General features: G+C 36.1%; 2 protein-coding genes across 2 annotated transcripts; one reads left to right on the top strand and one right to left on the bottom strand.

Annotated features, from left to right (window-relative positions):
* Positions 1–341: 341 nt before the first annotated feature.
* LOC111798124 (DNA polymerase I B, chloroplastic/mitochondrial) lies at positions 342–8,605 on the top strand. The gene is made up of 12 exons (XM_023681104.2): positions 342–803; positions 1,593–2,562; positions 2,740–2,931; positions 3,486–4,165; positions 4,429–4,891; positions 5,252–5,347; positions 5,514–5,606; positions 5,768–5,962; positions 7,299–7,391; positions 7,465–7,677; positions 7,763–7,852; positions 8,045–8,605. The coding sequence occupies exons 1-12, from the start codon at positions 667–669 to the stop codon at positions 8,204–8,206; spliced, it is 3,384 nt and encodes a 1,127-aa protein (XP_023536872.2). The 5' UTR covers positions 342–666; the 3' UTR covers positions 8,207–8,605.
* Positions 8,606–8,844: 239 nt separating this feature from the next.
* LOC111790824 (putative serine/threonine-protein kinase PBL23) lies at positions 8,845–11,138 on the bottom strand (the record flags this gene model as incomplete). Its single annotated transcript, XM_023671915.2, has 6 exons — positions 8,845–9,290; positions 9,362–9,753; positions 9,973–10,162; positions 10,271–10,452; positions 10,599–10,694; positions 11,072–11,138. Coding segments are annotated over 6 exons (1,239 nt in total), but the record flags the coding sequence as incomplete, so codon positions are not given.
* Between the last annotated feature and the right edge of the window lie 2,493 nt (positions 11,139–13,631).

Here is a 13,631-nt window from a genome sequence, read left to right as displayed (position 1 = left end):
ACCACCTCGAATGCCGAGCAATAATAGTTGATAGATCATACTGTTTTAAATACAAATTTAAACGTACTGATTTATAGTGTTTAATAATTTTTTTTATAGTAATTTGACATTGATATAAACTTGTTAAAAGAAAACACTTACGAGAAAATATAATTAATATTTTAAGACGGTTTAATAAATTAAAAAAAAAAACTTAAAAATGTATTATTGAAAGGCCCTTAAATTAATAGTCCAAACAAATCATAATTTAACCTAATGTTGAGGCAGTTTGACTAAAGTTGAGATTAATATATGAATAATTTTAGAATCATTATGGCGCAAGGGTTTAAACGGACGAAAACCCTCCATTTTCACTTCTGTTTGGGCCGGCAAAATGCAATCACAAAAGCAATGGCAGCAATGAAATTTGGACGTCAATTTTGGGTTACTCTCATCCATCGCTCCACAAGGGTTTAACCTGGAGTCCCTTCTGCCCCCCTACTATCCCCTCTCCTCTGCCATGGTTGTGCTCTGTACTGCTCCACTCTCAGACCCACTTGTCTGAAACCACAGATAAAACATAAAGCCCTCAAAACTTCGGCTTATCTCTCTGGGTTTACCCCAAAACTTTTCAAAACGGCTCCTTGTATAAGCCACTGCGGCAGCAAGTTGGGCAGAGTTGCAGAGATGATGACTTTGGGGGTCTCCTCTTCCCAAGCCTCTTCTTTGAGAGCTCAATGGCCTGCTTATTTCTTTCTATGGCGGTCTAACTCTGTTTCTAGCTCTTCTATTTCCTTTTGCGCCTCCTCCAAGGCTCTATGCAGGTGACTCTTCTCTTGGGTTTCTTCTTAACCGGAGGTTTTTGAGTTATTTACCCGTTTTTTGTCATCCCCCCCTTTTTTGGTAATGGGGTGTGGGAGAACATTTCGTCTTGGGATACGGAATTGGCTGAAATTTTGTTTTTGACTATGCGGTTGTTGTTCATTTCAAGATATATATTTAATTTTTTTCTTGATTGAAACTGCGAAGTGAGTTTGTTCTTCCTGTATGTTAGAGGGAGCATGTGATACGGGTAAGAACATGTTTGGTGGGTGTGTTTTCTAAGAATATTTAGTTTCTTTATCGTGATGATTTCTGGAAATGGGTGTTCATTGTTAACCCCCTATTATGTTCACTTTGCTTTTTTGCTGGTAGAATGTCGTTGGTTGAATGACTGAAACTGTATGGTAGTGGGTTTTTAGTGTTAGTTAAAGCTTTTGAACTCACTCAAGAAGAAGATATGGGTTAGCTTTCTAGGTAGAATTTTATCTGGAAAAATTTCAGCTCCTTTTACCGTATCATTATCTGGTCCATTAAATTATGTCATATTATTTTGTTTCATCTATGGGGAGGTCTTTTCCTCTTGGATACGAGTGTGATTGATGCTTAGTGATACATGAATGAATAGGCCTCAAATTTATCAGAAGTGAACTCGTAACTTTCTTGGGACATCCATTTTGTTGTTTTAGTTGTTTCTGTCTTAAGTTGCCCAGCATATTGATTAATTATATGAGAGAGAGAGTATGGTTGTGAAAAGCTTGGATCTGAATGTTTCTGAATATGTTCATTTGCAGAGCTGAATTTGGTCCCCTGAAGAGTGTTGGTGGTGTTTCTTCAAATATGAAGACGTTTCATGCTTCTTGTCAGTGCAGACAAAGTTCTTTCTTGAGTACCAACTCATTTGTTGAAACTAGACAATACGACAATGAGAGAGCGTTTCTCTCTGATGTAAAGGCATGGTCTAAAAGTACTATGCGACTGAAGGAAGAGAAGCACTTAAGGTTTATGGAAACTGAGATCCTGACAACGAATGATGAAGAAAAGCTAAGAAACGAAGAACATCTCATTGGATATGGGACTTCACACTCTAAGATTCAGTCAAATTTGGGAAGCAAACTTTCCAATGCAAATAAGGATTCTGATTGTATAAACCCTTCAACTAATATGTTATCAGATGGATTCAGGAAACAAGGACCTATGAGTTTTGAACAAATTCAGAATGTCGAAACTATAGAAGGGATGATAATTAGTGATAGGACACTTTCACTTGACACAATCAAGGTTTCAAGTGACAGATGCAATGGAAACATTAGTTCTTATTCTGGGGAACAGACCATGACCAAGCCTGCAAATAATGATTTGCATAATCAGGTCATTCCTATGCAAAGTAACAAAAACTATACCTTTTCTCAAAATGGAAATGGGTCCATTATGCATCGCTCACCAAACGTTTCACCTAATGGCAGAAAGCAAAGTATCCCTTTGGGAAAGATGGATATTGTACCAAAAACTTTGAAATTGACTGAAGCTGCTAATGGACTAAAGAGGGGTGCAGCTGTGGAAGAATTTTCTAAAATGACCATTAACGGTGGTGGCACCAAGATTACGGAAGCACCTGCAACTAGTCATAAACCAGATATAAAGGAGAGGCTTAATGGTGTATATGATAGCGTTCTTGTTGTTGATAGTATACGTGCAGCAAGGGAAATTGTTTCAATGCTTACTATGAAGTACAGGAATCTTGTGCATGCTTGCGATACTGAGGTGCTTAAATCTTACTTTATTCTCATTTGCTGTGTTATGTACCTTCACAGCCTTGAAATAGGCTTATAGACCAATATTTTCAACTTTACTGTATACACCTAAGTTCTGTCATGCCATGATGGGCACATACCTGCAAACGCTTCTTCAATCCTTGTTCTGTTTTCTATTTTTTTTAAGGTGGCCAAGATTGATGTGAAGCAAGAAACACCCGTTGATCATGGTGAAATAATATGCTTCAGTATTTATTCAGGACCAACAGCAGATTTTGGGAATGGAAAGTCTTGCATCTGGGTTGATGTTCTTGATGGTGGCGGTAAGGAAATTTTGCTTCAATTTGCACCATTCTTCGAAGATCCTTCGATCAGAAAGGTATTTCTTTTTGTTCCTCTTGGAGTCTTTTTTGGTAGACTAGTGTAGGTGAGATGTTTTTATAAAGGAGATTCGATCCTTTGGGAAAATCTGAAGAGAATACGAGCATGTTTGTCATAATTTCCTAACTGATGTTGGACAACTTGATGTGTTTTTTTTCTAAAGTATGCAAGATTTGGTAGCCAATAAAATCATTGTGTAAAAATATATATATAAAAAATACACTTTAAAGTTGTTTTTCCCAAAAAAGTGATTTAAAAAAACACGTTAAAAATAAATAATCCATGGACACACGTTAAGCTAAATAGTTGGGATACACTAGGGGGGATAGCCAAAGCTTCGTCTCCTAGATGTTGGCTTTTTAACATATTGTTGATAGATTGTAAAGCAGCTGCTCGATATTAAGATTGGTTAATTATTCTGAGGTCTAGGAAACATTTGGCCTATTCATTTACTTGTATTAGTTAAATTATGAGAATGCTGCGCATGTGTGTGTGGGGCATGCTATAACTCAGAAGATGGCCTGGTTTTGACCAAACCTGCATTTCTGTTAGGTATGGCACAACTACAGCTTTGACAATCACATTATTGAAAATTATGGGATTAAGGTTTCTGGCTTCCATGCTGACACAATGCACATGGCTCGATTATGGGATTCGTCAAGACGAATAAATGGTGGATATTCTCTTGAAGCTCTTTCTGGTGATACAAAGGTCATGTCTGGGGCTAAATTGGGCCAGGAAAAAGAGTTGATTGGTAAAATATCCATGAAAACTATCTTTGGCCGGAAGAAGATGAAAAAGGATGGATCTGAAGGCAAAATTATAGTTATTCCTCCTGTTGAAGAACTTCAACGAGAAGAAAAGAAACTATGGGTATCGTATTCTGCTTTAGATTCAATATGCACGCTGAAGCTTTATGAGAGCTTGAAAAATAAACTGTCTGACATGCCTTGGGAGAGAAATGGAGAAATGATTCCAAATAAAACAATGTTCAACTTTTATGAAGAATATTGGCAACCATTTGGTGAACTTCTTATCAAAATGGAAACTGAGGGAATGCTGGTTGATAGGCCATATCTTGCTAAGATAGAAAAGTTGGCCATAGCAGAACAACAGGTTGCCGCTAACAGATTTCGTAACTGGGCTTCGAAGTACTGCCCTGATGCCAGACATATGAATGTAGGAAGTGATGCACAATTGCGCCAACTGCTCTTCGGTGGTACTTCTAACAGGTTATTTTTCTATTTTCTCAAAATATTTCTGTTATTTTTTTAAACGTAAAATCCATTAGTTGGTCGTAATCAGATATCATGTATGAAATTATGACTTACCTACTATCAATGGACTTGGACATATGCAAGTTGTTAAGCTCTTTATTACATAATTTTATACTGTTACCTAACTTACCTCTTTTGATAATAGGCATGTTTCTGATCCTTTGGCTCCAAACTTACTGATTTTTTTTTTTAAAAATCCTTATTTTTTTATTGGACAGTAAAAACCCCGATGAGTCTCTTCCAACTGAAAGGACATTCAAAGTTCCTAACACTGAAAATGTCATTGAAGAAGGGAAGAAAACTCCCAGTAAGTTTCGGAATATTACTTTAAAAAGAATTAGTGTGGAGGATCTTTCAACAGAAATGTACACAGCAACTGGTTGGCCGTCAGTGAGTGGGGATGCTCTAAAGGTCTTAGCGGGCAAGGTCTCTGCAGAGTACGATTACTTCACTGATGACTTGCAGTCTGACAATGAGTTTGGCGATAATTCTGAGACAATGTTGCATGAAGAAAATAAAAAGCATATTATTCATGAAAGTGCAAATATGTCTGATTATGGAACTGCTCTTAAAGCATTTGGATCAAGTGAGAAGGGCAGGGAAGCTTGTCATGCCATTGCTGCTTTATGCGAAGTCTGCTCCATTGATTCTTTGATATCAAATTTCATCCTTCCCTTGCAGGTGAAATTCTTCTGCCAAGTCCCCATTTAGGCCCATCAATAACATCCTTTCAAAAGAGATACTATAACTATTGGAACTTTAGCTAATTTTTACCCTGTTTCGAGTTGCTTATAAGCTAGGTGTAAATAAATTTGTTTGCCAATTATGACTTTTATATGTGCTTGTAGGTTTAAGAAGGAATTAATTCATTGCATACTGCTTAACTTGATTTAATGTTGATATTGATTGATGAACATAAATCTTTGGAAGCATGGAGTTTCTCTCTCTCTCTGATGAACACATGATTTTCATATGTTAAGACTTCAAATTCTTGGCATGATTTTTTACTTATGTTCAAATTGGCTGTTGTTACTATCACAGGGAAGCAATATATCTGGTAAGAATGGACGCATACATTGTTCTCTAAATATCAACACAGAAACTGGCCGCCTCTCAGCTCGAAGACCAAATTTGCAGGTTCATAGTTAACTTGTATCAACTTTACTTGCATTGATTATTTTTCGTTTTTTGTGTGCGAGTGTGTTTATCATCTCAGTTGAAAGTGAACTTTATGTTCATATTTTCTTTTCCAAACTATGATTAAAATGGAGGCTTAGTTTGGAGTTTGTTTTTTCTGTACTAGAATCAACCGGCTCTGGAAAAGGACCGGTACAAAATCCGTCAGGCATTTATAGCTGCCCCTGGAAATTCCCTCATTGTTGCTGATTATGGCCAGGTAATTTTTTCATTGATGGCAGGTGATTTCTTTATGTGGTGTATAATTTAGCTTTGCCCCATGTTCCCCTGTTTTCTTTTTGTGTCCTCTTTGCTTCAACTTCATCTGTTCTTATCTATAAAAGAAAACATTATTGATTGAAATGTAAATTTATTTGGCAGTTGGAACTTAGGATTCTTGCTCATCTTGCCAATTGTAAGAGCATGCTGGAAGCCTTTAAAGCTGGGGGAGATTTCCATTCAAGGACCGCGATGAATATGTACCCTCATATTCGTAAGGCTGTTGAAGATGGAAGGGTGCTTCTTGAGTGGGATCCTCAACCAGGGGAAGATAAGCCTCCAGTTCCATTGTTGAAGGTAAACTCTATTCTTGTTGAAATTGTTCAAGTGATAAGAAAATGTGAGCAGATATGATTCATTTTATTGGAGTTGTAGGCTTTTCAAAGCAGTACAAGCCAGTATATATTTCTCTAGTATCTTAGTAATCATAGGAAATGGAAATGCCTTATCTTTAACAATGAAATTTGAAAGATTACATCAATATTTCTAAAAAAACGCATGTGCATGCAAGGATGTTCACTCACACGCTGATGTAGTGTGTCAATGGACTTGAGAAGGTCCTTTGATAAGAAATATCCTTTGAATTCTTTTGTTAGTGATACGTTATGACTTGAAAATGTTTAACATTTGAGTTTTATGATAGTTTAGTTATTAATGTGACATGGTGAATAAGTACTCAACCTAACCCAAAAATAGAGTTTGGTTGGGTTGGGTAGAGTTGTGAATCCTATATAGTTCATTATCTAACCAACCCGAAATTTTAGATGGATTTGAAAATATTCTCCAACTAACCCAATCGATAGTGCCAAATCACAGTCAAATGAGAATCCATCTCCGCTGGGAATCTATAATCTTCTGTCTTTGCATCAGCTAAATTGACAACCGAGCCAACTGTGCCACAACATCTCTTGCTACCACTGTTATCTCAATACGTCACAAACTTGTACGTATATGAACCTGTTAGTAAGCAGTGCTGATGTGAGAGCTATTTTCTTGCTCAAGCATCTGCCACTACATTCGCCTAACTCGGGTGATATAGTATCTCCACCTCATAATCTTAAACTAATTCCTTTCACCTGCGATGCCTGAGCTCCTACTGCATGAAGAAATATTTCAGGCTCTTATAGTATGTGAAAATTTGGATTCTTTTCCGATACATATAATGTCTCCAAATCTTAAGGTTCAAAACCTTTGCTGCCAGTTCTAAATCGTGGGTTGGGTAGTTGCACTCATACGTCTTTAATTGGAGGGAAGCATAGGCAATTTCCTTACCACCTAAGGACACAACCAAGCCCTTGCATTCTGTGTCCATCAACTTTATGCCCATTATGGATTTTGGGTGTTCTCCCTTCAACTGACTTTCTTGCATCCAATTTGATTTTATTTTATGTGATACATGTGATTTGAACCCTTCTTTTATTGCTGATTGAATCTTATTCTGGTAACAAGGTCAATTGGGATTTCCTTTAGCTTTTGTATCATTTTTATATTTGTTTACTTGCATTCTTTGCCTGCCATTATATTTGCATTTTAAGATGTGGCAGTTTCTCGTTCTTTTGTCTATTCTTGTCAAAGAGGCAATTCTTTCTTGTTTTTCAATTTCTTTTATGTGAACATTCTCTCTCTTCTGCAGGATGCATTTGGTTCTGAAAGAAGGAAAGCCAAAATGCTCAATTTTTCCATTGCATATGGGAAGACTCCTGTGGGCCTTTCCAAAGATTGGAAGGTACTTCCTAAAAAGAAATTTCATTCCAAGCATCGTTTAGTTGCTAATTAGGAGGTGTTACTGCATCATCCAGGTTACGGTGGAGGAAGCAAAGCAGACGGTTGACTTGTGGTATAATGAAAGAAAAGAGGTTCGTACTTGGCAAAATCTTCGAAAGAGAGAAGCTGAGGAGAAATCATGTGTTCGTACATTGCTGGGACGAGCGCGTCGCTTTCCATCAATGACGCATGCTACTCGTGCCCATAAAGGGCATATAGAAAGAGCTGCTATCAATACTCCCGTGCAGGTTTGTTCATTAACGTTTTTTCTTGGCCTTTTCTTATCCCAATCTTCAATGTTATATCCAGTTCACAAATGTTGGTCTGTCACAGGGTAGTGCTGCCGATGTTGCCATGTGTGCCATGTTGGAAATATCTAAAAATTCACGTTTGAGGGAACTTGGATGGAGATTGCTTTTGCAGGTCATCATTCATCACCATCATGTTCTTACAATTTGGTTGCTACCTGCTGTTACCTTTCCTATTGCTAAGGCTTGTTTGGGATACTGTTTTCAAAAGGCTCTTCTGATCTTCTGCTTTCGTTTTCAATTATCCATTTTTTCTATACTAATCTCAGAAATGCTTACATGAATTAACACTTCTCTTGTAAGTCAGGTTCACGATGAAGTGATCTTGGAAGGACCGACCGAGTCTGCAGAGGTTGCTAAGGCCATTGTCGTCGAGTGCATGTCGAAACCCTTCAACGGAAAGAACATTCTCAACGTTGACCTTGCCGTGGATGCCAAGTGTGCACGAAACTGGTACTCTGCCAAATAGATCTTGCCAAACAAAATTCCACCTAAACTAACAAACATCAAGCAACCATTTTCCTTCAGTTCAAGTCCTGATTCCTTGTGAAGATTTTGTTTATGGTGGCTGATATGAAATTTTCACCCACCCTTCCTTGATGATGATAATGCTGGTGATGATAATAGTTTAGCCAAATGGGCTGGCTTGTGAGGAATGCATTATGATTCCTCATCTCTGGGGGGGGATTCTGTAATTTACATGTCTAGTAGTAGGCTCCTGCTTCTGTGTATAGCAAGGTTTTTGGCTTCTTGGATGTTTTTTTCTTGTTTGAAGAGTTGTCTGTGTAACTTAATTCCCCAAGTGTAAGATGATTATGTAATGGGATCTCTCTTCGTCTATAAATTCAATTTTCATGTTATTTTCAAATTGATCGACGTGGGATCTCACAATCCATTCTCTTTAGGGCCTAGCGTCCTTGCTGGTACTCGTTCCTCGATGTAGGATCTCACAATCTACCTCCTTAGTTAGATTTGCATCCCAGTAGAGATTATTATCCCAGTAGAGATCAAAATAATAAAAAGAATATTTTCTATCATATATATATATATTTTTTTTGTATACTTCTCAGTGCATATTATAATTAGATTTTGAACAATACTCCAATATCCTTAAATGGCCTTGTCATATTGGAAAATATTCAAAGAATGAAGGAAATGGGGAGCCAAGCTGCCCCGGTTACAGTTGCCAAAGCTCCAAATGTCTTCTCCCTTTAGTCAATCAAATTGTAAACCACCTCCCATCACTCACCCTCAACATCAACATTTTTATCACCATTACTACTACTTCTATCAGGAGAAGCTGAACCCAAACCTGCTCCCGATATCAAACCTGGCTCTTCGTCATCTACGTCTGCATCGATATCCTTATTTGCAGCTAAAAATTCGAGAGCTGTAACCACATCACTGATCAGTGGCCGTGTACCCGCTTCCTCTTGTAAACACATAGCTGCCACTGCCAGAGCTTGATACAGAGCCTTCACTGGATAGTTTCCTTCTAGCTTTGGATCTGCCATGAGTGTAAATTTCCTTCTGTCCTTGAAAAGAGGCTGTGCCTGTAATGAAGTAAACATGGTTGAGAATTAACAAGTTTTTTCTTTTAACAGATTAAGATTATCCAGCATACCCAAGTGATTAAGTTTTGCTCTGCTGTTGGTCTCGCGTTGTCTATAACTCGTCTTCCAGTTATTATCTCCAGAAACACGACACCAAAACTGTAAACATCTGATTTCGTTGTTAACTGTCCTGTGAGTGCGTATTCAGGAGCACAATAACCATAGGTTCCCATCACTCTAGTGGAAACATGAGATTTATCCCCAGTAGGACCTAACTTTGCAAGACCAAAATCAGAAAGCTTTGGATTGAATTCATCATCCAACAATATGTTCGAAGCTTTGAAATCGCGATATATCACAGGAGGATTCGCAGTTTCGTGTAAGTATTCAAGTCCTTTCGCTGCTCCTTCAGCAATTTTCATCCTCGTCTTCCAGTCCAGAGGCGTCTTATCCGGCGCTATATCTGAAAATAGGAGGCTCCAACCTTAGAAGCTAGTATAAGAACTTTGATTGTGACAAGCTAAAGATCGAGCTTCTTTGGCATTTCAACGGATCAACGAAACATTTACATGAAAAAACAATATGTAAAGGCTGTTGTAAATCATGGAAGATGGCTAGATCTACGAACTCAAACAGAATTTCTAATATAAATTCAGTGACATTTGGAATTGTTAAGACATACCAAGAAGATGATCTTCCAAGGAGCCGTGAGCCATGTACTCATAAACCAAGATCCTCTGATCCCCATCAGCACAATACCCAACCAAATTCACAAGATTGGGATGGTGAAGAAGGCTCAACATCAAAACCTCTACAAGAAATTCTCTGTTTCCTTGAAATCCATTTCGGTCGAGTTGCTTCACAGCTGTTACCTAAGGAAGACGAGACGAAAACGGAAACAAAAATGAATAGAGAACTCAAGAACACTTATAATTTGCACAGAAGGAACATATGAAATGAAAGATTGTGTCATTATATACTTGTTTTGTGCTTTCAATGATGCCTTTGTACACCCTTCCAAAACCACCTTCCCCCAATAGATTTTCATGGTCGAAGTTATTAGTAGCAGTGGTTAGATCACCAAATGTAAAAGTTTGAGCTGTGATGTTTCCTTTTCCTAACTTCTTTATCTCCTCAGTTATGTACCTTCGTCGACTGCTATCTGCAACAGCCAAGTTTTTGAAATGAAACATATGATCAAGGATTATAAACCAAGAAACCACCACCAAAATGCCTCAAGCCATTTGAAAAACATGAAATAAAATGAAAAAAATTGGGATGAAGGGAGCAAAGGAACAAAAGGGTTACCGGATTTAAAGGAAATGTTGGCAAAAGAGGTTAGAGCTTTTGTGTCCTGATACTCCTTAATGCTCTTTTTCAGAGATTTTCTATCGACTTTCTTGTCTGTCAAGCAACATTGAAAGCAATTCATCTTCCTTTTTGTTAATTCCCCAACTCAAATGCAGTCAGTCACAAACAACAGTCAAGAAGTTGCATTGAACAAATCCCAGAAAATCAAAGCACATAATAACAGAAAACCAGAAAAGAGTGTGGGGGATGAAACAAAATCAGCAAATAACAAAGGGGAAATGCTATCTTCAGCTTCAACCCCACAAACAAAGCCAAAAAGAAAAAGGAAAATTAAAGAAGAATTTGTAAAGGGATCCGACAGAGGAGATAAACGTGAAAGGAAAAGAAAACCAGCTATTTCCCGGAAAAAAACCAGATGGTTTTTGCTTTTCTGGTCTCTCTCGATCGGGAAAAAGGAGCTGAAGTTTTACCTTGATGTTTGTTTTTCTTGTTTCTTCCTGTCCCAAACCCCCAAGTTTTGATTCCAGGCAGAATGGGTCAAATTCGCTATGTTTAGGAGACCCCATTTTCGGAAACCTTGTTGAGCCAAACTAGCCGTTTTCATCGCGCGTCTGTCCAACATTCCCAACTTTTGGCTTGCCGCATAAGTTGGTATAAAATATAAATTATACGTTAATATAATAAATTTAATTTAATAAATATTCGATTTTTTTTTTTTTTTTTTCTTTGAATTCATATTAGAAGAGCAAAAGGTTCGGCCTAGGGCTGGACCAACATCTAATTGAGAGAGGGCAATTTTTAGAAGCAAGAGATTGGGAAAAAAATGCATCACGTAAAATATTCACTCCCAATCAGGTTACTTCTGTAGGTCGTGCTTCATGGACAGACATCCTAAGCTTGAACTTAATCCAGACTTGTCTTTTACTATTATCAACAAATACGACATAAGATGATGGGGCAATGCACTTTGTCTCTTACTATTATCAACAAATACAGCATAATAATCCGTCTCTCTTCTCGTTTTGTCCACTTACCTCATTTTAAACTGCATTTAGATTTATATTAAGATTAATATGCGATTAAATATTAAATTGATACAAAAAAAAAATTGTGACATAGAAATATTAAATTAAAAATGATATATTTGAATTTGGAATATCATGTATGTGATCGTATAAGCACTAAGCACAAATATTGTTGGAATATATTTGATAGAATTAGGATTTTTTCTAAGTTCATAGTATATTTAATATATTTTATTTATTTTTATATTTAGTTAGTAAAATATTTTATAAATTTAGAAAGTATAATATTTTCTATTATTTTTAATTGATATAAGATTGATTTAGTTAATAGTATAGTTTTTCTTGATATAAGATAATTTAGTTAATAGTATATTTTATCTCATTTTCAAAATTGATTTAATTAAGAGGATATTTGATATATGATTTAGTTAGTAGTATATTATATCAAATTGATTTATATTTGATATATGATCTATTAATAATATATTTTATCTTATTTTCAAAATTGATTTGATTAAGAGTATATTTTATCTCATATTTAAAATTGATTTGGTTAAAAGTATATTTGATATATTTTATTTTTCAAAATTGATTTGGTTAATAATATATTTAGTATATTTTATGATTTGGTTAGTAAAATATTTTGTTGTAGTTTGTATCCTAATAAAAATTGAATTTTCAATCACATTCATTATTCACATTCTTCCATTGAATTTTCATTACATTGAATTTTCAATCTCCGTTATAAACATTAATGAAGATTCAACTTTTTTTTAGCATGTAAAATTAAATTTATTATTAATAAAAAAATACTAATATTTAAAGAATAATTAAATCAAAATTTGATTAAAGGAAAAAGAAAAAAACTAACTAGATTGGGGAAGCATTATATTCTCCTAATATTCTATTCATTTAATTTTATTTAAATAACTTGTTAAGGAAACTGAATATCATAGGTAACAGTAAAAGCTAGATCACGAGAGTAACTCAACATATTATATGCGATTATATGCGATTATATACGAACTGAGGAAGTTATGAAATATTGTGCAGAATCAATTCATCCACACTAATCAATTAAAGGAAAGGAGTTTCGAATTTTCATTAAAATTCAATGAGTTCATAGAATAATTCCATTATATACCACTAGAAGAAAAAGAACCTAATTATAGATATTAACTAACTTGAACAACAAACAATCAATTCAATAGAAAAAAATAAAAGTGATTGAATAGAAAAAAGAAAAGTGAATTAAAGCAGAGGATATCAAGTTTATGCAAAACTGTGCCTCACACTATTGAGGACATATTCTATTTATATTGGCAAAAGATTAACTAATAGATCCGATTTCATAGGAAACTAACGAAGTAAGCCTATTCTTATGGCATGACTAACTTCAAGCTATTCTAATGGATTGACCAATTCTAACAGTCCCCTTCAATCCCAACAAGTCTTGTACATGTTGAGATTGTTACAATGTGTAGTAAAAGGAGTTTTAGACAGTGGTTTTGTCAGGATATCAGCTACTTGATCACTTGATGAAATGAACCGAACTTCCATTGCTTTACGTGCTACTTGTTCTCGAACAAAATGAAAATCAACTTCAATATGTTTCGTTCTAGCATGAAATACTGGATTTGAAGTTAAATATGTAGCTCCGAGGTTGTCACACCAGAGGCGAGGAGCCTTTGATTGATACACGCCCAGTTCCTTCAGTAATGACTTGATCCAAATCATTTCTGCAGTAAGATTCGCAATGGCCTTGTATTCTGCTTCGGTGCTTGATCTTGACACTGTAGCCTGTTTTCTGGAACTCCATGAGATTAGATTTGCTCCAAGAAATACAGCAAAGCCGCTAGTTGAACGTCGATCATCGGGACAACCAGCCCAATCAGCATCAGAAAACCCCGACAACATCATGGTTGATTTCTGAATTTTCACTCCTAATGCTAGTGTGCCTTTAACATAACGAAGAATTCTCTTCACAGCACCCCAATGAGCATCA

The sequence above is a fragment of the Cucurbita pepo genome, chromosome 1, assembly GCF_057944985.1.
Source record: "Cucurbita pepo subsp. pepo isolate OVF chromosome 1, ASM5794498v1, whole genome shotgun sequence".
NCBI lineage: Eukaryota > Viridiplantae > Streptophyta > Magnoliopsida > Cucurbitales > Cucurbitaceae > Cucurbita > Cucurbita pepo.
This window is presented reverse-complemented; position numbering and strand designations above follow the sequence as displayed.

Bases quoted from the DNA above. Each gene is read 5' to 3' on its own strand.
- LOC111798124 (XM_023681104.2), top strand. From the start codon at position 667: ATGATGACTTTGGGGGTCTCCTCTTCCCAAGCCTCTTCTTTGAGAGCT. The intron at 2,932-3,485 runs GTATTTCTTTTT...CATTTCTGTTAG, and splicing joins AAGATCCTTCGATCAGAAAG to GTATGGCACAACTACAGCTT. The intron at 7,392-7,464 runs GTACTTCCTAAA...TGCATCATCCAG, and splicing joins GCCTTTCCAAAGATTGGAAG to GTTACGGTGGAGGAAGCAAA.